General features: G+C 39.4%; 1 protein-coding gene across 2 annotated transcripts; it reads right to left on the reverse strand.

Moving 5' to 3' along the window:
* Positions 1-1,828: 1,828 nt before the first annotated feature.
* On the reverse strand, positions 1,829-23,407 carry st3gal4 (ST3 beta-galactoside alpha-2,3-sialyltransferase 4). Of its 2 annotated transcripts, none has more exons than XM_041045810.1 (12): positions 23,063-23,407; positions 18,043-18,110; positions 15,458-15,529; positions 14,476-14,557; positions 14,062-14,151; positions 12,644-12,741; positions 12,092-12,155; positions 10,503-10,598; positions 8,469-8,658; positions 7,849-7,986; positions 2,779-2,931; positions 1,829-1,948 (listed from the first exon to the last, which is right to left on the reverse strand). In XM_041045810.1, exons 3-12 carry the CDS (start codon positions 15,477-15,479, stop codon positions 1,859-1,861), a joined length of 1,023 nt encoding a protein of 340 aa, XP_040901744.1. In that variant the 5' UTR covers positions 15,480-15,529; positions 18,043-18,110; positions 23,063-23,407; the 3' UTR covers positions 1,829-1,858. The 2 variants fall into 2 exon arrangements, with proteins under 2 accessions (XP_040901744.1, XP_040901745.1); XM_041045811.1 differs by having other exon boundaries at positions 15,458-16,433.
* Between the last annotated feature and the right edge of the window lie 1,716 nt (positions 23,408-25,123).

Genomic DNA, 25,123 nt, shown 5'->3' on the forward strand with positions numbered 1-25,123 from the left:
ACACACAGATTTAAAATGGAACATACAGCTGAGCAAATGTACCACAGCAGAATTAGTACATGGCATTAAAAACATCTCTCTGCAAGATTTGCTAGCACAATAGCAGACACCAACAAAGTGCTTCTTACTTACACGACAAAAGTGCCTTTGTTATACTCTGACCTTGAGGAGAAGGTCTACATCACTATTCAAAAGATACCACACTGCATTCAAGCACACATCATTTGAGATTCATGCCAGAACATCAGGCATGTGGTACAATAAGTAAGCTGTTATTGTCATTATTAGTAGCTGCTGTTGTGGCAGTATTACAGCATCTACTGCAATAAATTTGATTGAAAGCACAACAAATGTCTACTGTCACTCTGATTTCAGCTGATAAACTGGACCCTGTCATACCACCATATGAGCACGCCTGGTTTATAAATGCCAAGGGCACAAGTCCATTCATGTCAACAATAATAGAGGGCCGAGTGCACAGAAACTAGAAACCACCATCAGCATCCGTCGCTAGTGGCAAATGTATGTTAGTCATTCTCAGTTATTAGCATTGTGGAACTTTCTGGTCTTCCAGATGTTCATACTGTACGTGTGTTCTCTAGCACATGTGTTAGTGCTGGGGCTGTTACCATTACCCCAGGCACTTTAAGATGGACTGCTGCATGACTGCACCATGTGCAGTGCAGTACCTACTGCACAATATGCATGCAACAGAGATTGTCTGCCATCTAGTGGTGAAACGTAATATCATATTCATGTCTGTCAAACAGCTCAATGCAGGTCAACCCTTTAAAGTGTAGTAATTCCCATAACGTGTATTCAACTGTAAGTTGACAAAAAATGAGTTATATTGCATGGATAGTAAATGAGAATCATTGTGATTACCTTTTAATTAAAAATTTATTTCATTATTAACAGTATAAAATTTTCCAGTTGCTTGTTTCTGGAAAGAATTAAATAAATTAAAAACAATAGTAATCTAATCTACTAATTGTAAAAAATACAAATTGTATTTCCAGTCTGAAAAAAATCTAAAAGTCACGTGAACGTAATCCCCCTGTGTGAATGAGGTTTGATCAGTTAATTTTCATTTCACTTAAACTAAGATGTGTGCTGAAAGTGAAGTTCATAAGAAATCACCTTAGGTTTGAACACCTAACACCTTTTTTTAAGCATAAAACCGACAGAGTTCAGAAGAAAGAATATATCTGACTTGATAGAATTAAAAATGAATCTCAAACCATGGTAAGTGTATAAGAAATCATACTGATTCGTTTTACAGCTCACTGATGTGCATGAACAAAAGCACCTGAGCCGTAGAACTGAAATCCTTGATTCCTACCATGTGGCATTTATACGTGCATACTGTCACATGACCCTAAAAACAACACCACTGCACTGGAATTATCCAAAATCCCACATAATCAGACGCAACAAACAGACAACTAGGTCACCCCATGAATAGAGGCTATCTTGCAAACTTTTAAAGTCTTAATGCAAACATTTAACTTTTAAAATCGTTACTCAAATAACAGTTTGCCCAAGTTACAAGTTACATACCTTCAAAATTAAAGCAAAACTCCACTTGATAAATGAAAGGACATCCATTTAAAAAGCAGTTAAACAGCTTTTCATGTCTTTCAGTTCGACAGAATATAAGGTGCCAGGGAAGTAAATGCTCTTAAGAGCTAAAATCGGTGACAATCATGTCACCAACTGACAACTTAATGTACCAGTAAAATGTCTTTTATCCCAATGCAGAAGGCACATTAAGCTCTGATTTGAATCAGATGACCCAAACCAAATTCAGATACAATTTGGTGAGGGGGGGTTGAATCAAACTGGAAGAGTGTGTGTATCATAAATGTGGATGCAGGTACAAAATAGCTCCTGAATCCTCCAGTCTTTTTAAGGCTTCAGCTTCATGATTGAGGTCATGGTAAGAATTCTGCAACAGAAAGACGTGCATCAGTATTTAAAGAACTGAAAGCATGTGTATTACCACTAGGGCTGAACGATTTTAGGAAAAGATCTAATTGCGATTTTGATTTGACTCACGATTTTCTTCAAATCAAGCTTCAGTACAACAATCACAATGTACAGTAACATTTACAAACATGACAGAAAATTACATCATACCATGGAAACATTAAACGCCATTACTCTAATGCAAGACTGAAAACTAAAGTTAAGAATTGATTTCAAATGTATGTAAGAAACATGTATGTACATTCTATAAAGTCCTTGACCAGTGGCAGTTATTTTTCTATTTTCGCTAGACTTCTCACCGAACTTTTCCGTCATGCAAACGCCTGTGGTGATTTTTCAAGTGCCGGTATAAACTCGCTGTTTCCGCTGGATGTTACAAGGTTTTGCACAGTACCTGTTTCAGGTGCACGTCTGCAGCCTTAAACCCGAAATACTTCCAAATGACCGACGTGTTTTGTTTTGTTTTTTATTGGGGATTAAATCCTGTAACTCCGCTTCTGGCCCAGCTAAAGCCATTTTTAGTAATTAAGCAGCAGGTGGAGCAGGTTATACTGATTGGCTAGCGTGACCTGTCAGCATGCCGCTTCTGATTGGTGAGCTGGGCAGGTAGGGAGACGGCATGTATGTGTAAAACAGTTGGCACAGCAGATCCTGGGTCAGTCAGGACCACTGCAATAAACCGCAGCTTTGGCGATCACATGATCGCCTTGTCTGAAAGCGCAATTTCGATCAAAAAACGATAAATCGTTCAGCCCTAATTACCACAGATGGAAAGTGAATGCTACCCACCTTCATGGACCTCATGGTGTCATATCCATAGTAATGGATAGGTTGCTTTTGGCTCTTTGAGTTTGGGTATCCAAAACCAGCAACATGGACCACATCACAGTAGTTGAGAGCAACAAACACAGCAAGGATACCCGTGGTAGGATGCACTGGATTCTGTAAAAGACAAAACTGGATGACAGTTCACTGCAATTATTTTGAAAATCCTTTATAAGCTCTTATGTGTATGATTTAAAAATTTCTGTCATCCCAGTGGCAGCATGTAAAAAGACCCACAGGCAGGCAGCCAATGCCCTCAAAGAATGGGTTGACAGTGTCACAAAGACTGCATCAAAATTCACGGGAATTTTTCTGCTCATATTTCTGCTAACAAAAAGGGACAGCAGAATCACATAAAACTCCACTCACTGAGTTTGAACACATTAAGCTAACATTAGAAAAGTCCAGCTGAATTAAGCAGCTCTTGCAGTAAAATGTCCAGTGTTTTACAGTCTCTTCTATCAAGGCATTAATACCATGACTGAACTGTAGCCTCTCACTTCACCACTAGATGGTAAGAGAGGCCAGCAGCTGTCCAAGGCCCTCACATGCAGTTCATCAACACAAGCCTTTCCACGTGCAGAATTCTTTCTAATCTCAGCAGTGCTGTATTTGTTCTACATTTCTTGGTGACATCTGCTTGTTGTTCCCACACAGGTTGAATGCACTTACCATTTCTCTGCTAGATCAGTGTTACGTAACGTAAAACATCAAATTTCATGCTAGTTTCAGAGGAACTACAACATCCTGTGCAGAGATCACCTGACGCTGAAAAGTTACTGCACTTAAGCAAGTCTCCCCCTGCAAACTGGGTGTTTTGCAACAGCTTACTCTGTTTACTGTTAGTACAGCCTCAGCTGAAGAAAATTACTGCTGATGCCAGTAACAAGTAACAAGTAACAACTTCAGGCCAATTTCCCACGATGTTTTTGGTCAAAATACTTGAGAAATTGGTTCAATTTCAGCTGAAATATGTCTTCATATTCTATTTTCAAAAAAAATTAAGAGAAGTCTTTGACAGAAGCAAATTTCTCACTGGCGCAGCTCTGTGGAAATCTGACATCAGAGATATGAGAATAGACTTTGGATGCCATTAAAAAGACACCTCACAGCTGCATTTGATGACATCAGCTAACCTCTCCTTATGATAAAGTTAAAATCTCTTACATGACTGAGAGAAAACAAATAAGTTACATCCCTGGGTTGATGTGGAGAGGTCTTCACATCTGGATTGTGATGTTGTATGAATGTAGGAATCTCTATACATGCCAAAGTCAAAGAGCCAAAGAGGGGTTGAATGTCTATTATCAGCAATGATGATTAGCTCTCTTGATATGTTTCTAAAGTGACTGTTCAGGATAAGAGCTACAAAGAGATAGGAGATGAAGTTGAAAGATATAGGTCTAAGTTCCTTATGAGGAGAAAGTGGCAGTGTCCTGAGTTGCCCTCCTTGAACAAACCTTTGCTATAGAAGTGCTAAAATACATTTTTCTGCATTTTTTGTGCTTGTCACTTGTGATCTGCTTTTTTGGAAAACAGGAAAAAATAAAAGGGACAGTATCTGACCCCACTGACATCTTTTTTGCTTGTTTGAGGAAAAAAGAAGAAATAAAACTAATCCAAGATTTAACGAGTTGAGACATGTTTGTTGTGTTGCCCTTGGTGGGCTCGTGCTTAACGCAGAGATTTCCCTGCGTTGTTTGCCATTTCCCATATGACTCTGTCAATGATTATCCATGTTCACAGAGGCAAAAAGGAGAATCATTTCCACATGACCTGGGGAACGAAGAAACGTTGTCTTTCAATCCCTTTTAAAGTGCTGTACTCTTTGCGGTAGCCTTTTCATATGTGTCTCCTCTGCAACTTTCCATGTTATCATCAAGTTTCCTCTGGTAGAGCCCTGTCTGCAAGAAAATAACTACTGTCCAGTTTATCATTGGTGCATGTACCAGTGTTTACAAGGGTTTACTTCTCATATATTCTCTAGCTAGAGCTTATTGACTGCCTAAACGATTGATTTTTACCAAAACTAGTCAAATGACTATAAAGCCAGATAAAATTATGTATATAGATTATTTATATTTGAATGGAATCTTGAAAAATGCTGCTGCAAAGAAGTGGCTTTTGACACTGTAGCCAAATGACAGGGCAGCACGCTCTCTAAAGCAAAAACATACTTTTTTCTCTTTTATCATTTGAATTTCAGGTTTGTCATTCTTTTTATTTACTTTTACTTATTCAAAATGTTTATTTTGCCTTTTTGTTCATTTTCATCATTTCCTAGTTTTACTTTATACTTTAATACAGGCTCATTGTTTTTTTCTTCTCAGAAAGCAAACAGGTGTTTGAGTTCGATCAAAGGTTACTGAAGGGTCAGACAGATCTGTAAATAAATAAACCTTGAAAGTTGAATGATGAATAGTGCTGAACTCACATCACGTAGGCAATTATCATACTGAACTCATGTCATATATTGGAGTGTTTTATTAATGGTGCAGGAGGTGGAAATAAGACTTTTCTTTTTACTGTTATTCATATAAATCTATCTTTGAAACATAAACAAATTATTTTAGTGGCTTTACATTCCTTCTTAGGACATCATCATCATTATTATTAATTTCTTCCACCTCAGCTGCTTGTTATCTAATTGGGTTAATTGATAGCGCATTGTGCTGCTGCAGGTGTTGGTATTCTCTCTCTGTTTGGGTCGACTGCATTTTGGATCAGGTCTACTTATCTTGGGCTCCCTACTTCTGGCTTCACTGATAAGAAATGTACGAAAGAAATATTACGAGTGTATAAATGGGTGTGTGTATGGCAGTGTGTGCTTATCTGCGTTTGAGCGCCGTGGGCATAAACTGCACTCATGGTAAAATCTTACCTCAAGAGAGGTCTACTGAATCTATTGCAATGATTCAGAAGTTGATGTGACCATGACAGTCCTGATAAGAAACTGAAACCTCTTTTCTGTACTCTTCTGTCCTCTCTGAAACATCCAAACAAATCAATGTGACTTGAGCATGACTGTCTTTTTTTTTTTTTATTTAATTCAGAAATGAATGAGAACCCCACAATGGGACTCATCTAACATTCTGTGTGTATTAGCCTCATGTGGTGGCCAGCACACAGGCGAACACCAGAGCTCTGCAGCAGCCTGGTGCATAGTTTGGACGCAGGCCTGTGGAGCCTTGGTGAGGGTGGGGGGGCGGGGGGGGGTGGTCAAGGGCCGGCTGCATACTGTCACCACTGCAAGCCAGACCTAGGAGAGCTTAACACAATCCTGTGTCTGGGGAGACAAGAGCGAACCTAGGAATATTTGCTGTGTGTACATGCGAGCCTGTGATGTTGGGTGCAAACAAAGGACGGAAGGAAATGAGAGGCTTTGGCTTTCTGAAGAAGGGTGTGGCATGTGCAGAGTGAAAATCTGCTATAGTCAGAACAAAGACAGAAAAAGGAAACAGAAGTAGACTGACAGCGAGGATGGTGAGGGATATCTAGCGTGTTAAGCATGTTAAATTCCTATTGTTTAAGAAAAAAAAAAAACTATATGTATTTGCAGCCCTGAATGAAGCTAATGCAGTGTCAGATGTCTTAATGCTGTTGAAGCTAGTAAAATTGTACTACCTGTAGGTCCCAGTCCTCCCAACACTTCACCTCACCATCTTTCTCCTGCCTCCTGCCCACCTTACTCTCCCCCCTGAAACCTTTCACAATACAGCCTGTGCAGATGCTGCAGAGCTCCTGTCGGGTAAGCCCGCTGGTCGCCTGTAGGATCACTGCCTTCCCACTGCTCGCTCTTCTAACGCACCAGCCAGTCGTGTTTGTATTGCAGTCCAAAAGGGTAACACCCCCGTCACTCTTTGACAAAAAGGGCTCAGGAGAGGAGAACAAGCAGAACCAAAACAAAACTTGGCTCGGGCCCACGTCAGAGACAATCCCCACCAAACACACACAACAAGCCCCACTTGGCAGATGGGATGCAATGAGCCAAGAAAAACTTCATTCTACATGAGTAATGGTTCAAGTCAAAATCCCAGGGTGTTTCAAAATTCAAATGCCTCAGCCAAAGAGGGAGTGAGTCAAGGTCCAATTTGTGAAACGAAAACACATAACACAAACACAAAAAGTTGTGTCATGTTTCCTCATTGCACAATCACTCTTCTTCAAATAAGTTTCATGTGTCAGTTTAAAGTTATGTTTCCACTTTTGCTGTATTTAGATGAAGTCACCTTCTCTTTGCTTCACTTTACCCTTTACTTTCATTTTCATTTAACTGAGCCAAAAGTCACAAAACATTCTCGATGAAGATCAACTAAACCTTGAAACTGTGAAAAATCAGGGACAAGATCTGGACATTTTCCTGAGAAAACAGCAACAATCAGCTTTGCAGAGAGGGAACATTGGGAACTGTTCTTATTCTAAAAACAGAACGTCTGGTTGAAATTTATACAATATTTTGGCTTTCCTTCAAAAGCCAATTATTTCCCAGGGATTCACTGTGCAGCCTAGAAGAATCGAGTAGCTTATCTTGTAATGAGATGCCAGAATGCCAAGCAGAAGCTAATCTTCATCATGTTTTGCAGTAATTGGATCCACAAAATCGCTACTGACCCGGCTACATTTCAAGAGAAATGCCTCTTCCAGTAAACTGTTTATCACAGCGCTCAAGACGTATCACTCGAAGAGCTGTGGCTAATCAGTGGATGCTCCATCCAGCCTCGTTAACATTCATGTGGAAAGCAGTGAAGGGCAAAAGGAGAAAAAAGGGAGGTATGTGAGAAAGGGAACAAACAAGAGAGAGTGGGAAAATTGCAGTTGAGGATGCCAAAAATGGTCACTGTTAATGAGCTGCAACAGAGAAAGAGCATGACCACCACATTTATAGATCAGTTTTAGACTGAAAGACTGAGTCAGAGATTTGATTGGTTCGAATTAAGGACAGGAAAATAAATTGGTTTGGACCTGAACCAGAACTTCTACAATTGTCTGCAGATTCATGATTCATGAAACAGTGACGTGGAAGCAATCTCTCACCTGTTTACTCTTGGGGTGCAGAGGAATCCGGAGTAGTCTGTCTGCAGTCTGGTGTAAGAAGTGGGGGTCCAGCACTCTGATTGTACTGACATCACCCAACCAGATTTGGGGAGGGGGCTTCCAAAAGCCTTTTCTGACCTGGAAAGAACACATAAACAATAGAGAACAATAAGACCCACGATGTTGTGCGCCTGAAAGGAACGAAAGAACAGAAAGAGAGTAGAATATCTCTATTTTTGGTTGGCACACGGACTTCATTTACACAAACAGAGGTGCAACTGAACCTATGACTCCCTCATGTCTTGAGGCAACTAAATCGATGTGCAAATTAGTGGGTAATGACCCTGCAACTATTAGCAGCAGGAGCCCGGAGGTGCCTGGAGCAACAGTGTGAAGGATGTCTGCGATGGAAACTACATTTAACTCTAAAGGGCACTGGCATCAGTGAAGTCGAACCTTTCAAGTATTTGTTCCTGACATGGATGGTTGGCGAGGGCTGGGAAAGAAGTTAAAAGGAGTGTGTTTATGTGTGGGAGAGGACAAAAGTGAGACAGAGTGATACGGGAAGCATGTGTGTGTGTCTGTGTGTGAGAGAGTGCATTCTCACACATATCCTGTACCCTCTTCTCATTATAGAGGATTTCTTTGAGCCACCGGAGATCTTGCTGTTTGAAAGGCACCAGGACCATGAGCGTGCTGGGGTCATTGTGCAGTCCAGGGTTGTAGGAGGCTGATTCGGGGTAGAAGAACCTCATGGTGGTCTTGTTCCCCACGTCCTCCTCATAGCCTCTCACTGGGGCATTATTCAACCTGAGGCAGGGGACATGACACAACATTCAGGGACAAGAACTTTCAGGTTTGCTTTATTGGGGATTTCCATTTTTGCATGCCACCTTAACTGTAGAGATACAGGAAGTGTGACTTCAACAAATATCAGTGTGAGCCTCCTAAAGCCTAAATAACCTTTTTACTTAAATAATTTCAAATATTTATCCCTGACGGAAAGAACATACAGACATGGGTTAAAACCAGAACTTTCAAGTTCTTTTTTTAGCTCATTTAAAATCCCACTGACATTTGTAACAATATAAAAATCAGAGCCTTGATTAACAGTACGTGTTTCACACGCTAATGTCACCTATAATAAATATTGTTGTTTGTAGTGGCCTTTAAAGGAAAGACGTTCCCATAAGCCCACAGTTCAATAATGGTTAAACGTCACCAGTAGACAAAAGTTGTGGGTCATGGGCAGGTCAAAGGGCTGCTAGTTCAGACACACTGAAAAGTGTACAAACTTTCATACAGAAGAGATACAAATAAAAAAGTCAGCAAAAATGATTTTAAAAGAGAGTGTTTGTGAATACAAACAAAGTTACGAATATGCATATGCATATGTACCTGCACTGTCGGGCTTGTTCATTTTCATGGAAGCTGTGGTATCGTTTAACCAAAATTATGGTTTCAGTTATAGCAAATGACACCCAACAACAAAGGGATGTACCGGCTAACCAAGTTGGCTCATTGGTTAGCCAACCAGCAAGCCATTCATTTGGAGTAATAACAAACATCTCTTACTTACCGTTTTACATATACCATGATTTTAACTAAGACTGATTTTAATTTAAGTCTAAAAGCATTGTTTTCTCTGTGACTTCACTCCGCCACCCGTGTGACTCTGATACATAAAGGCTGCCATTTCTGCAGTGTTTGCTGTATTTCTGCATGACACACAGAGTTGTGTTAAGCTTTCCATATGTGTTGTGTCACCTCCGACAGCTGCCTTAAAGTGATACTCTAACTGGCTTAAAATTAGATTTGTGCTTCATTCTGGAAACATGCTTGCTTTGGTACTTTTAACAAATTCTTGACACAGCCACATCATAAATTCTCATTCCTTGACTAAATAATTAACACAGTAGCGCAGACTGAGACCTTGTTTGGCCAATGACTTTGAAGACTTAAATCTCAACAGGCTTTAACAGAGTCTAGCTGTGTTTCAACGACAGAACCAGCCTGATGACGTCAAACTCTCAGGCATGTATTGAATTCTGAATGTCAATAACCTTACTCTACATGGCCAGGGAACGATTAGCTTCTGAGAAGAGAGTGAGAGATGTGAGGAGGGAGAAGGACTGGGGGTTGATGAGGGGGAGAAAAATGCATTGTGGCCAGGCCAAAGTCTGGCTGTTTGAAAGAGGCTTATAAAAACTCAGAATGCATGTGTTCATTCCAAGGCTGTAAAGTCAGATGCCTGACAGTGCCTTTGTCCCTGAGTAAACTAATGCTTTCTTGCCTCCTTTAAAGAACTTGATTTGACCCGAAGGTTTGCTAATTGTTGACAGGACAACTCTATGTCAGGGTCAGATGGTCACACTTGGACACTGTCCTACATTAGCCATCGGCCAAGTGAATTTATATCCTGCTTTAAGTCGTGGGGGAAAATCAACACTCACCATCTAGCAAGGATCCGTCTGTTCCTAATTTCTCAGTCTGAACTATTCTCAAACATGAAGGTAGTTCCCCCAAATATTCACGCCTACCCTATTTTATTCCTCTTCCCTATGTGTAATGAATTAAATAGTAAAAACAGGAACATTAAGCATATGTGATTTCACTGATAAAATATGCAGTGTTATTGTGTTATCCTTGCTTACCGAATGACCACGTCGTATTTGTTGATGATGCTTCCCAAGGAGCTGTTTTTGATAGCAAAGCCATTGCCTATAACCACACAGGTTCTGCACTCAAGCCTGTGGATAAACAACATAAACACATACACGCACTTGAAATGTGGCACATTTATGTTCATCCACCCCTCCCACAGCACTGAACTAAAAACTGAAACTTATATTCTTTAGCATAAAAGACAAGGCCTTAGAAATGTGAACTATCTGCCTTTTCAAGCAAAATGTGAAATTGCGCCAACATATTAATCTAATCTCTTCAACAAAAGTGAGGGGGTCCTGATAACTTCAGTTCTGTTAACTCAAGTTCTTTAGTAAGGTATTGCAAGAAAAATAATTCTTATCGTAGAATCTCATGAGTTATAGTAAATAGACGTTTTGTTTTTTATCATTAACTCAATGTAATTAGGTACGTTGGTCTGTTTCAGGTTTAAATTGTTTAATTGTCACTTTCAGAACTTAAAATCATGAGTTCAGTCAACTAAAAGTCCAAGGGATTGTTTAATTAACTTAACTAATCAAACTAAGTTATTTAGAAATATTGTTAGCTGATTTATATACACTTCCCAGAACACATTGCATTAAGGTTAAAATTCTTATTGTGTCTCATAAAGAAAAAAGCCACGTCAGAGGACGTTACAAGTGTTTTTGTACTATGTGTTTCAGAGGAGTCAGATGGTGTCTGACAAAAACTTAGAACAAAGCAAACCACTGCGAATGGAGGTCTATTTCAGACACTTCCTGTGCCGCTTTTATGTAAGGAACACTGAGGAATGTTGTTCCCAAGCTTATTGTGACTACTGACAGGAAAGCAAAAGCTGTCATGAGGGATAAAGCTTGACACAACAAATCATACAGTTAAAAAATCTGATCTCATTTGTAAACAAAGAATTTCAAGTGGATACAGTATGGAGTATGGATTTCTGCTTCTTTAACTTAGAGTAAATTAACAGAAATGCTAATTCTGAGTTGTGATATAATATGTTGATGAAATTTGGAATAAGTTGACAGATGTGAAAATTCTAAACTGGATAAAATTAAAGGCTAAACCTTAAGTTAAACTTTAAACCAAAAGTTTGTGGCCTTGAAATTTTGAGTCAACGTTTTGCTTTTTTACAGCAAGGTCCCATGATGGCTGTTTTAATGTTTTGTACAATTAGAGATAAAATACCACCTCTCCAGATACATGACAATGCCATGCCAGGCCAGGCCAGGCCAGGCCAGGCAATTTGTTCATTATTACAGCAATAAAACTCAACTCTGCTTTCTTGACTGTTACGAGGAATAGGCATGTGGCTTGGTACAAGTAGCTTCACCCAAGTACCCATAATGACAGTAAAGAAAGTCATTTAGGACTAAAAATGTATATGTGTAACACAACTGGAACAGGACATTTCCTTTTGTACTGCGCGATGGACTAAATATTTAATAATTAGTAATATAAGACACAAATATAAGACAACAATAGCTAAAAAATAAATCAAAACTTGGGCTACAGCAATAAAACGTTGGTCTTCAGCATCTTGTGACAAAACTTGCTCATGTGCGCTCACACTTACTTTTCAATGTTGGCTGGCACCTGGTAATTTGCAGTTACAGCAAGAACTTTCAGTAGCAGCAGTTCTGGGAACGAAAACAAGAAATGGAGCAGTTGAAAAGGTGTGGTTTTTAAAACTTTCAATACAGAAGTGCAGTTCACATAAAAGGTTGGTATGTGGTGTTTAAATTGTTTTATGGGATCAAAGACCTACATGCCATAAATATAATCTGCAATCCTGATCACATATAGATGCATAACCAAAACCCACAATGACAGTTTGTGATATTATTAAAGCACTATGCCTTTATAACAGAAGATTATCACAGATTTCATTGTCAGGTTTGGTCATAACTTCAATCATAAAATATTAAAAGAGCTTAGTAGAAGTGAGTATTAAAATCTAAAGTGAAGGTCAAAGCTGGTGTTAACATTCGTACATCTATACGGCACCTACTCCTATACAGTATGAAAAAAAATATAAATCACACACCTTCATAAAACAACCCATAATACCAGGATGTGCTGAGTAAACTGAGCAGAGAGAGTAGAGGATAATGTGAAATCAACATACCACTGCCCTTAATGCCATAAGGTAATGCCAGCTTTGACAGATGCTCCCGCCAGAAGAAATCCTCTAGTTTCAGGAAGAGCTGCGTTCGTCTGCTAATGCTGCATGAGAAATATCAGAGCTGGCATTACAACATAATACTGCAGCACACAGGGTTTAATTGTATAGATATATTACATTACATGAGGGTTTGTGGCCGAGAGACGAGGGCAGGATATGAATGAGGCATAAGGCAGCGAGGATGAAGAACACTACTTTATTTTTTTGGCTATAATGACTCTCAAACCACACAATGGATAATACCAAGTGTACTGCCAAACAGTACAGCGTTCATACTGGCACATGGAAAACTGCTTGATATGTTTGACTGATGCCTTAACTTTCCCAAATGTTCTGGTATCTATTAAGCAGGTAAACCAGACTCATTATAAGCAAACCAGCCATTTATGTGATGTCATTCAATAGAAATTTCCCTCATTAAAATCCTCTGTTGGCATTTCTCTGCTGAGGAGAGGGAAAAGAAAACAATAACGTTCACAGAGCCTGTGGAGTGAGACAAATATGGCAGGTTGTAATACGTGAAACAGTTGCTTTCCTGTGTCCACTGGCTTCAGACTCCAGCTGTTTATGACCTACTGTCTCTGACAGAGAGTCTCTCAGACGTTTATTACCTTCGTGTGCCAGCTAGCTCTCCACAGGAGATCAGGATAAACCTCCAGGGAGGGGTTTAATTAGAGAAATGTCACTGTGTTTGCCTGGAAGGCCTCCCTGTGACTGTAATGACTGATGTGAAAATTCAAGAAGTACCGTCGAGAAGCCTAATGCAAATCCAGTTCTTTTATAGGACTAAACACAGGGATTATGGATCCTGACTGTTTCGAAGGTTAAAGGGCAGGCAGTGGAAGGTCTGCTGGGCTGAAGAAATAAACTGTGACCCTGGAGGAAGTTAGGATAAACCACAGATGGAGACCATATCACTACTTGGTAACAGAACCGAGCACACAAAAGACCAGTAAATATACAGCTGAATAAACTGATAATAGAGCAAGAGAGAAAATATATATGATTAGGGGTTCAGGGCTGTGGAACAATGATTACTTAACAAGGCAGAACCTGAGGAGGACAAACAAGCTATGTCTGCCTCCAAAAACTTTATCAAGAGCTCATTCTTCTTTTTAGCCAATCTTGGTTTTTATAGTGCCCTTTTCAACCATTTCATCAATACATTCCACTGGAGTTACTGAAACTTAAGGTAATGATTAAAGATGGAAAAAATATTTTTCATAATGAAGTCCTGTTCTTTCTCACTAAAATTTGTTTTTAGATTGCTGGCATACCTTCCTCCTTTAATAAGCCATCCACTCCTTCCAGTTTGTGTTAAAAAAAAAAGAAAAGAAAAAAAAACACATGCCATTACTCACTTAAAGTTAAGGCTCTCCCACTTCTTCTGGGTTAGCCAGCCACCACACAGAGTCTTGCTACTGTTCAGAGGCTTGCTGGTGCCTCCATAGCTGAAAGACAGACAATCACCACAACTGGCATGAAAACTACTGCTGAATCCATAAAAACACAGTCTGCCAGGAACTGGGTCCAGAACACTCACAAAGTGCAAGAAATGGGCATGTGTGAGGGCCTAAATTGACCAGAAGCTCAGACCACTGGATGATCAAAATGTGGTATGTGTTCTTAACTTTAAGTGACTCAGCACTGCACAGACCTCATGAGCTTACTTTTTTTTGTTTTTTACCAGAAATGGGCATTTCTGTGATTATATGACCTCAATACTGGAGCAATGGAGACAGAGAGAAGAAAGAGGGAAACGTTTGTGTAATTACCTCTGAAGTATGGCATTGGAACAGTAGTATGTGGCAAAAGAGATGAAGAAGAAGAGAACTGGGAGAAGCCTAAGGCACCATGCTGGAGTCAACAAAGACAAAAACAGAGGCAAACATACAAGAATTAAAAATAAATAAAATAGCATCATCAAATTTCAGGTACAAAACGTGCTGGCTTCAAAGTCTCAACACCTTAAAATGAGATTCCAAGATTTCATGGATCTTATATAAAATAATCTGTTCCTTTAAAGGAATGACGTGTACTTGTTGATTTAAAAAAACAAAAAAACAAAACATCTTTAGAAAAAGGTGCCACTCTAGAATTGGTGTAGAGTGGCACCTGGTCTTGTAGGTGTAGTTTCAGGCCCAACATGGGTACTGAAAAATGAAACTGAAATGCACATTAATAGCTTTCCAACCATGGACTCTTACTATTCAGAAACAAGGCACAGGTACAAAGGTTAAAAAGTTTTCTTCTTCAAATACCAGTCAAATACCAGTCAAAAAGAAAAAAAGAAAGTTATCCAAAGCCAGGAAATTTAACCATATTGTCATTAAATCACCCTCAAGACACTCATCTCTATTTTTTTCCACTGATGTAAACTCATACAGTGATGAGTGTGTGTGTCCACTCAATGTGAAGCTACAGCTGATAGCCAGTTACTGAGCACAAGGACTGGAAACAGGGGGAAAACATCTATCCTGGCTCAGTCCAAAGACAACAAAATCAACATGCTATATATCTAGTTTGTTTAATCCATACCAAACCAAAGTGTGAAAACATCAAGATGTGGTCTTGCAGGAGGTTATGTGTATGTTTTAGCTGGCAGAAGTGAATTTCTGGAGACAGAGTGATGACAAGACTGAAAAATGTCTACATTCAAGTAATCTGCTGTGTGCCCACAACAACTCAGAACAAATCTGTAACATCTGACAAAAAAAATAAATAAATACATGCACAGATGTCAGCTAAAGAGCTTACTTTTAGTTGTCTTCTGGGACATTTTCACGTACTCCTTGACTCTCTCATGTCTACGCAGTGTATGAGGTCATCCTAGTGATGGGTACAGAAAAGAGGAAGACCAATTAGCACTTCTTTTAAAGTGAATAGCAACCCTCCCCTTCCGAGAAGGGTTTAAAGTGGAACTGCTCTAAATGATGTGTAAATGATGATGCAGAGGTTCATCTAGTCATAGAAGAAATACTCCCCTGCCCTCCCACACCCCACCCTGACTAGGCTTGGGCTCCAGTGAGGATGGATAAAATGGGAGTGGCAGAGAAACAAATGAATGCAAAGAAGCAAAAACACAAGGGGAGCGTGGACAGAGCAGACGACAGAGACACCAAGGTGAAAAAAAAAAAAGAAAGAACAAGAGAAAGAGGAAGATGTGGGGGGGGGGGTGTCAGATGAAGGCTGATCAGTTTAAGAGGCTCATGCTAGACTCCCACTTGGTCCCTGAATTGAAGGAAATATGCGATCAAACAGCATCACATCAGCCTCAGCAGTGTGTGCTTTGTTCCACTGTGTTTTGGAGAGTTCAGATTCCATCTTAAAGCAGATTAAAAGGCATTTGACGCTGCACATCTGACTCTTTAATTCACAATGCCCATCTCATCTGCAATCTTCCTGATTCGTGATCTGCAAGCCAGAGCCATCTGTACGAGCGAATGGTTGTACTGAACATGCCTGACAGTGCTTCAGAACCAACACATCCCTGAAAATCAATACCAAAGTGAGGGAGTGCACAGCTGAATATCTATTTTAAGATGTGCGTGCATGCACATGTACTTGCAACATTGCAACAACAGTAATGTAATACTGCTGTAAATCTACAACTAAATCATGCACGCCCAAACTTGGAGACAGCCAAGGAGTGGAAACCACAGGATCGATTAACACCACCACAGGGACGTTCTGCAGACTTTACTCCACAGAATGTGAATCCTCAAGCCCCTCCCTGTAAAACAAAATAGTCATTTCACAACATAACATATAACACTCAGCTTATCAGCTGGATATGAGGCTGTGTTTGTGTCCTCAGACTGTTGTTTAGGAAATGACGAAAAGCACTAAATGACCAGAAGTGACCTTCCAATTTATCCTGTTTTTTTTTCCTTTAGGATACAAAGGCTGTACCAAACCTCCCTGTTCCTGTGTCCATTGTAGTGCTGAACTGTAGGGCCTGCATTATTCTAATTAGCTGATCAAAATATTCCTCAACTGACAGAAAATTAATTAATCCTAATCAATTAATTATTAAGAGATATTTGCGGGAATGTGTGCTCTTACTTTTGGTGTTTGTGGAATATTTGTGTGTATATGCATTTATTAATTTGCAAATACAGTATGAGGGATCTGCTAAAACCTAATCACATTTCAAAGCCTATTGCTCTGGCATAGTTAGCACTGCTTAGCACTGGTGGGGATCTGTGTTAGGGTCAAAAGGTTTGGAGTTGGATCCCACCGCAAATCAATAATTCAATGGGTTCAGTCCATGCCTGAGGCACTTGTCTTATTAGAACAGTGTTTCTAATAAGCGGAGTTGGTTGATTAGACACAACTTCCAGCTGTGTGGCTCACACAGCTATAAGGTGTTTACACACAGCAAAAAAACGCAAGTCCGTGGGCAATTAAAATGTGAACTTGAGATTGTGTTAGCTGTAGGTTGTGTTTCCTCAGTGGGAAGCACTGCACTCTGAAGTTCAATCCTGCAAGGGCAAACATATGCTCCTGACAACTCTGTTCATTTGTTCTGTTCTATTGACTGGTAACAACTTTCAGATTGTCATGACTTCCATTTATGGCAATCACACTTCATTTTTAGAGAATGCAAACTTGAGATGCAGTCTACTTGAAGTAGACATGGCTGGCTGTCAGGAAATAGCGGGTCGAGAGTTCAGTCCTATTTAGATAAACACATATTCCTGGCACCTTTGGTGTAATAACAGAAATGGACTGAATAGGTTTGCTGTCTTCAGCCTGCATATTGTCCTGTTTTACAATGGGGTAAACAAACGGTATGTACAGTAGCTCAATTACTCCTGCTGACACAGCTAAAAGCACAATTCTTTTTAAAATTGTGAATCTGACATGTTTGCACTGTAGTCTCATAATTAGAAGGTTCTGAGTTCAATCCCTGCTAAGCACAGGCAGAGATATTCCTGTGTCTGCACTTAGCAGCAGCAGCAGAGGTGACAGGTCCCAGCACTCACTCACAGTTTCTTCAGAAAATATATTCGCTGTACTCAGTTCAGTATCATTGTGAAATGAATGTGTTTGGGTTTTGGACTGCTAGTCAGACAAAACAAACAATCCAGATGTGTCACCTTGGGCTTTGGAAAATTTCACGGGCATTTTCACTGTTTTCTTACATTTTACAAACTAAAACAATCCATCACTCCGTTGAAAAAACACACATTAAACAATTATGAAGAGCTTCTGGATTAACACATGCTTAAATACTGCAAACTGATGCCAGCGTTTCCACAAAATAACTGAGAGTAAGTGAGATTCCCAGAGAGTTGTAAAGTGGCCAACTATCAAAAAAAGAAAATAAAAAAACTCACCTTTTCCCTCTTTCATTTCAAAAGATTGCGTGCTCAGTGGTTCTGAATTAATGGGTCTGGACCTCTTCCTGTAGTAAAAACAAAAAATAATCAGACATACAAACACAATTGGAGAATATTTGCACAATTGACTTGTTATTTTGTGTCTTCTATTTGTCTCTGCATTTAATATGGGCACTAAAATAAAACTACAGCTCTAATCAGGAAGTCATTTCTAACATGCATGAATGGCTGAAATGCCATCCTTAGATGTAGTCTTTGATATGGATAATCTTTTTTCCAGTCTTGGTTTTATAGCATATACTATAGCTAATACTAAAATTATTTTTATGGATTAAGTGACTGGCATAAGATTAAACAATTTTGTGTCATATATTAAGCAAAGATGCCTCTCAAATGATTAGATTTTCTGTTATTCACAGTTTTATATCCCCATAAACTGGTGGACTGTTGGTTATAAAAAGTAAGTAATTTTAAGACGCTATCTCACCTTGGACTCTGTTATTTTTCACCATTTTCATAGACTAAATAACTCAATCAGTTATGAAAATAATCATTACTTCCAGCCCAGAATATAGCTCTATATTCCCATTAACACCCATTCACCTTTGGGGCATGACTGAAAGAGCTACAACAGCTGGACATACTGTAGCTCCCAGGGGCGTGAAACACAGAAGACACAGAAAGCACAGGACTTCCTCACAGACACCACAGGCAACACAAGAGCAGAGCAGCACAATGGCTGACTGTGTGATACAGTGAGTGGGGGAGAGGGGGAGGGAGGTTTGGCTGGGAGAGCAGAGGGAGGGTCAAGCACTGCACTGTGCAATATCGCGAGGCACACTGGCCGGCTAACTGACACGGGCAAAAATCCTCAAGATGTGAGGGACCAGCAGAGCAGCAGCAGAATATGATTTAATCCTGTCAGAAGTGCCCTTGGCCACAGATGTTTTTAAAGCATTGCTACAAGTCTAAGCATTGATCAAAAGAGAAATGCAGACAGACCCTTTAAAGAGCTTAGTCACACACTGTAGTGATTAAAGATGAGTCAGGCAGTAACCACGGAATAGGACAGAGGGAGTAATTCCGGCAAAAGCACTCCCTGGTAAAATGTTGTCAGTGAGTTATCGGTTAAAGCTCCTTCCTCCCAAATTCCTAAGGAAGGTGAGGGCTGAGAAGGCCAATACTGTGGGTACTTAGCATTAACAGAAACTTAAACTAATGTTGTCATTAATTAAGCTCATTTTTACACTTACATATTTATGTCAACACACTTGGTATTAGTATGAGCTCTGTACTTAAGGTGTGCTGTGTTGTGTTATTGTAGATTTTAGTAAGGATGTAAAACTGTGATTTTTCATACTGATCAATATTACAGATTAACGTATGAAATTTGTATATTTTGTATTTGTATTGTGAGAAAATCATCATCAAACACAGACATGACAATATGTCCTGGTACCATCAATAATCTCTGAACATAGATTACAAGGCCAAACAGATTTATTGTGAGATTTCTTGGTTTGATTCCGGATGGGTAAACGTCCTTGCAATGCAGTCAGCACAGACATAAATGATGACTCTAAATGACCCTCTCTAAATCCCTTTCACCTACCAGCTGATGTCTCTCAACCAGAGACGCACTCACCAAAGAAAATCACGTGTGTATTATGCTCACAACAGTAAATCACTTCTAAAACACATAATCCCAGAATTTAATCCAGTCAGAAGAGCTAAATCTGGTGCCCATTTGTAACATTTTGACCTCTTTTATGAAGGAAAGCTTTCAAAGAAATTGCAGGCTATTATCAACCCTTTCTGGTCCCCAAAAGCATCTGCATGTGAAAAGGCACCTTCGGGGAGCCATAAGTATGCAGAATGTATATTAAATAAGATGTGGTGAATCCCTGCAGGGTTTTTTTGTGGCAGTCATGGTGAGGACAATTTTGGTTCTGGGATGTGGCTTCTCTCCAGTACCCCAATCCTCTTTGTCAACTTCCACATTCCTAGATTTCAGACTACTTATTATTAGTTTTCCACATTGAAAGCTTTTACATCCCGAAACATTTCCATATATAGACAAAGCATTTTCTAATGGACCAAACTGCTTTTTTTTCCTATTTTACTCTTCCTGCTATTCTTAAATACTCATGGTTGTGAATCACAACAGTTGTGAATCACAACAGTGACTAAATACTAGTCCATTGGAGTTTGTAATTTCATTTGCAAATGATAATTATACTGTATTATAATATTTGGAGTTATAGAAGCAGAATTATTCTGTTGCTCACGATGGCTAACGGTGATTGCCTCAGAACATAGGGAAACACTCAAAGTTAATGCTTCACAACAGGGACTCCATGTTGATACACACACATCAGTTAACATCGTCCACAGTCAAGCTTTCCTGGTCAGCGACATATGATTCATTCTTGTAGTCAAGTCTTTTTAATGATAGCAACATGGCACTCTTCTTGATGTTAAAATTAAATGAATTGTGGGTCTTGATGTTTGGGGATATTTGCAAAGATGGTGGATACGACACTGGACAAGTGAGATAAAATAACATTTAATATAAAAAATCTAACATACACGCATGGTCTTTTGTCACTGACTACACTCGTCTTACTCACTACTTTGGACATAGGTCTGCTCTAAAGTTCTATGGAAGAGAAAGTTTGCTCAGTTGTATCTTGGCAGCAGCTGACAATTTCCAGTAGGTCATCCCGGATTTTTCCCACACTAACATACTCAACTGCAATTAGTTTTCATTGGGCTTTGTAGTCCTTCCCATCTGCAATTAATCACACAGTGCATCGAATCTGTAGGTAAATATTTGCAATGGACTATCTCTATTTGTGCACGAAGAACAAGGATGAAGATATCTCACCACGATGACAAGGTTCGGTGAAAAAAACGCAGATGGCCATATATTGCACTCTGCTACATAAGAAGAATAAAACTTTCCCTTTGCTTGTTAACTTAATTACCAAGTTAGTGGCTTTCGTAAAGAGAACAGTGATAAAAGTTCCTTTGGAAGGCCATTTCATAAGGTGGGCACTCTTATCAAATCTATATTTAACTGAATAGATTTAAAGCACACCGATTTCTTTTTCATTATGTCAAAAACCACTTCTGAGTATTTTTTGGTTAATATGTGGTCCCAGGAATTGGTTTTTTTTGTTACCAGTAGATAAAAGTGGAGATGAGAAACTTCTAAATAGAATAACAATTCTTTGTCTTACTGATGTGGGCAAGGTAAGCACATTTCTGACATTTCTGACAATAAAGTTATTTAAATTAATTATTTAAACCTTTCTACAAAACAGGACCTTGAGGTTCTGTAATATTTAGAACTTAAGCTTTTCAGCTTTATAGATTCTGTCCTCTCTCTGGGCTAAATTTGACTAAGCTCGACAACTACAATACATTTTTAATTTGATGAATCCATGAAAACCCTACTCAAGGACTCATTGAGCCCTGTGGGCTGTCATTGCAGACACCAGTCTACCAGAGAATGAGCACAATTCCCTGAAGGTTTTGAGGGCAGATGTGTGTTCATATTTTTCAAGCCGCATTGATCAATACTAGGAGTGAGTCATTACTGAAAAGGGCATATCATGGTGTTCGGGCTGTATTTGCTAGAAGTTGCTAAATTTAGGACAGTATGAGCTCAGTCAAATTTCTGTACCCTGTGCGGTGATGGCAGATGCCAGTGTGGCCAATTTTCCAAATGTCTACCATAAAGACACACCTCCCACAGACAAGTTCAAACAAGATTTGCTTTCTCCCCCTGTAACTTTGGTTCAGTGTGTTTTTGTGTGTACACTGTCCTGATCCAGCTGTGAATATCAGTGGCACAGGGCCAGTCAGGAACAAGGACTTCATAATATAAGAGGACTTTATAACTTAAAGTTATCAGGTTCAACTGTAGTGATGTACTCTAGTTATATGACTAGTCTTATCTGTTAGAGCAGTCTGTGTCTTCTTTGGGGCAAGGGCTCTTAAATTACCCCTGCTTTTTTTTTTTTATACCTTTGGAGATTGATACCTAACTAATATATATATGGAAAATGAAACCCCATTTATCATCATATCCCTTTTTAGCTGTTCTCATTTATTCTTGTATGTGATGGTAATCTAAACTGCACACAGGCTATTCACCTTAATATGTGCCTATTGAATTTGCCTAAATAACGGTCAGAGGGCATGTTCAACACAGCTATCATGTTTTTACAGCTAGATCTGATGGATTCAAGCACAAGTTCTTCATAGCATAGTGAATATGCCGCAGTGAGAGCAAAACATGGTCTGTCAGTTACATTCAGGTTGTCATGTGAAAGTATGGCCTCATTAAAGGCAATATTAGTGACTACAAATAAAGACTTTTTTTTTTTTTTTCAAATTAACTGTTAAACTATATTCATGTATGTGCATGAAACAGTGTTGTAAAATGTAAAAAAACACCTGGGTTTGTCCAAATAAACAAGGAAAAAATAAGTAAACATGAATATATATAAATAAATAAAAACAATTTCGATTTCTTGGCGACGACCGATGTTACTAATCTTAATGCAACAGTACCAAAGCAGCTCCCTGAGCTCTGAACAATCAGCACCGACCAGAAATATTTCCCAGTAAGGCCCTGGTTTGCTGCCAGACTGTAACTGTAATTCAGCTTCAAGTTTGGGTCAATGCCACTGATCACAGGGAACGTAATAACTGTCTGTGGTTGAATAAAGTCAGTAATATTTGCCATTATCCTTCACAAGTGATCCTCCCTTTGTTTCCATCCTCGTCTAAAGTCTATCAAACGAAAAGAAAAAAGATAGTAAAGTAATCGCACTGCCACAAATGTACAAATCAAGACTCGTACCAGCCAAATTCAATTTTACATCTTGTGATGAGGTCAGTTGCAACGGAAATGTTCTTTTATGCCTCCCTGCAAGAATGTCCAGAACTCCTGACCCACCCAGGCTTCTCTGTTAGCTCCAAAGGGGGTTTTAACAGTCTTACTTACCAGCAGTGCTGCTCGACACAGGAGGTTTAATCCGTGGAGCGAGCCTGTTGTACTGCACAGTGATGTTGCAACCAAGTTGCCGTTGGTTCTGGTGACAATTCACTGCGTGGGAAAAAAGGCAAATACGGCTTGTCCGCAGGGCGCGCACACAGGAAAAAACAAGGCAGTGATGTAGTGATACCATCAATGTTCACCCGACTGAATAGCGGATATGCGAAAAGAAACGATAGTTTAGCGTTTGTCTGGTTGGAATCAAGGTCTCTGGTAGATGTAGCGGTTCGCTTGGTCGCTTTCGTGCTGTTACAGCGCGTCCCCCTTCCCTCTATTCAGTGACGCATGCGCATGTGGGTACGCGCACTGGCCGCTGCCTGGAACCGAACTGATCCAAATACGATTAAAAAAGTATAAACGGAAACTACATGGCTGTATGGTGGCAGGAAGAGGGGTTATCGGAATGCCCCCTGTGACCTGCAGCATATTTCATTATTAGCCCTGCGCGTCTTCAGTCCGCTTCAAACTTTCCAACTTTTTTTTTTCCCAGAAGGGACAACATCTGGAAAGTTTTGCTGTTGGCTGTGATTGTTTATAAAGCTCTGAATTGAACATACACTGGGAAACACAGTGGTGGAGGAAGTGCTCAGATCTTTTACTGAGGCCTAATTAAAGTAGCTTTACCAAAGTGTAAGTATGAAAGTTAAAAAGTGTATTAAAATAAAAGTATTAGAGTCAAAACTCACTTTAAGTACCAAAGGTTAAAAGACTTATGCAGAAACACCCGTTTGAGAATTATATATGCATTAGTATGTAAACATCACTTTAAAGTTGCAGCTGCTAAGTTTTACTAAAATTTTTTACTAAAAATAAACACCTCTGGGGAGTAATAATACATCGCAATTTATTTGTTAGTTACATTTTGTTGTCATAATTACAGTCTGTAAAGGTGTCAGATAAGTTTAGTGGATTTAAAAGAACAATATTTACCTCTGAAGTGTAGTGGCGTAGAAGGATAAAGCAGCATAAAGTGGAATTACTGGAGCAAAGTGCAAGCACCTCAAAACTGTACTTAAGTACAGTACTTGAGTAAATGTACTAAGTTTCCACCACTGGGGACAGGAGTGACTGCAGCTTCGATCTTCTCACGTATGAAAAAATACTCAAACTAAGCTTTTATGTTACTTTATTTGAGGTCCTGTTTAAGGAACCTTTGTTAAATATTAACCAAGAACTGACTTTTAATACTCACCTGACATCGATACTTTTTGTGTTTTTGAATGGTCTGTATTGAGGGAAATTTTCTCAGTTTTTCCTAGCCACATACTTTCACACTGAAAACTTGTTGCCCATGGTTACCAAGCTTTATCATCTATTCCTGCTGTTTTGTTTTGTCTGTATCTGTGTCTTAGCAGTAGTTTATCTGTTAGGAAGGGAGGTGCTGCATGCAGAGCAGTGGTTCCTGAGGTATACCAAGAACATGTGTGGCTCCTTTATTATGCTAAGTCATCTACTTTTAGAACCGGTTGGAGCATGACTGTTTGTTCGGGGAGCACCTTGAGCATTAGATAGACAAGTTTTGGGTTTTTTTTTTTTCGTAGGTGCCCACAGGGAAGCATTAATGTGATGTGCTCTCCAAAGTTCAACATTAATTAAGTCTAATCCAGGCAGTTCCAGACACATCCAAATATCATGGCTGTAGGAATGGAACCTGTCTGTGGGTTGAAAATTATGGCGCCGGTGTTGAAGCACACAGGTTACTGAACATTTCCATGTCAGTGATCTTCTGATAATTATGATGATCGGCCCCATCTCTCTTTAGTCTGACTGCATATTGCTCCCAGAGGGACCGACATCTGGAGAGTCCTGTTGCTGTTGGCAATGATTTTGTAAATTTGTTTTTGTAAAGGAGATAACAGGCTGAAACTGAGCGATAGGATAAATGTGAGCTTCTGTCAGGCTCATACAGAGGATATATTTACCAGAGAAATACATGTATTTACCATAACCATATACCCTTTTGGTAGATTTTGTTATAACCACTCTCTAAATATCTACTCTAATGTATCT

The sequence above is a fragment of the Toxotes jaculatrix genome, chromosome 9 (assembly GCF_017976425.1).
Source record: "Toxotes jaculatrix isolate fToxJac2 chromosome 9, fToxJac2.pri, whole genome shotgun sequence".
In the NCBI taxonomy this organism is placed as follows: domain Eukaryota; kingdom Metazoa; phylum Chordata; class Actinopteri; family Toxotidae; genus Toxotes; species Toxotes jaculatrix.

Bases quoted from the DNA above. Each gene is read 5' to 3' on its own strand.
- st3gal4 (XM_041045810.1), bottom strand. From the start codon at position 15,479: ATGTCCCAGAAGACAACTAAAA. The intron at 8,659-10,502 runs GTAAGCAAGGAT...CCCCTGCCTCAG, and splicing joins AAATACGACGTGGTCATTCG to GTTGAATAATGCCCCAGTGA. The intron at 2,932-7,848 runs GTGAGAGATTGC...TGTCTTTTACAG, and splicing joins TGCACCCCAAGAGTAAACAG to AATCCAGTGCATCCTACCAC.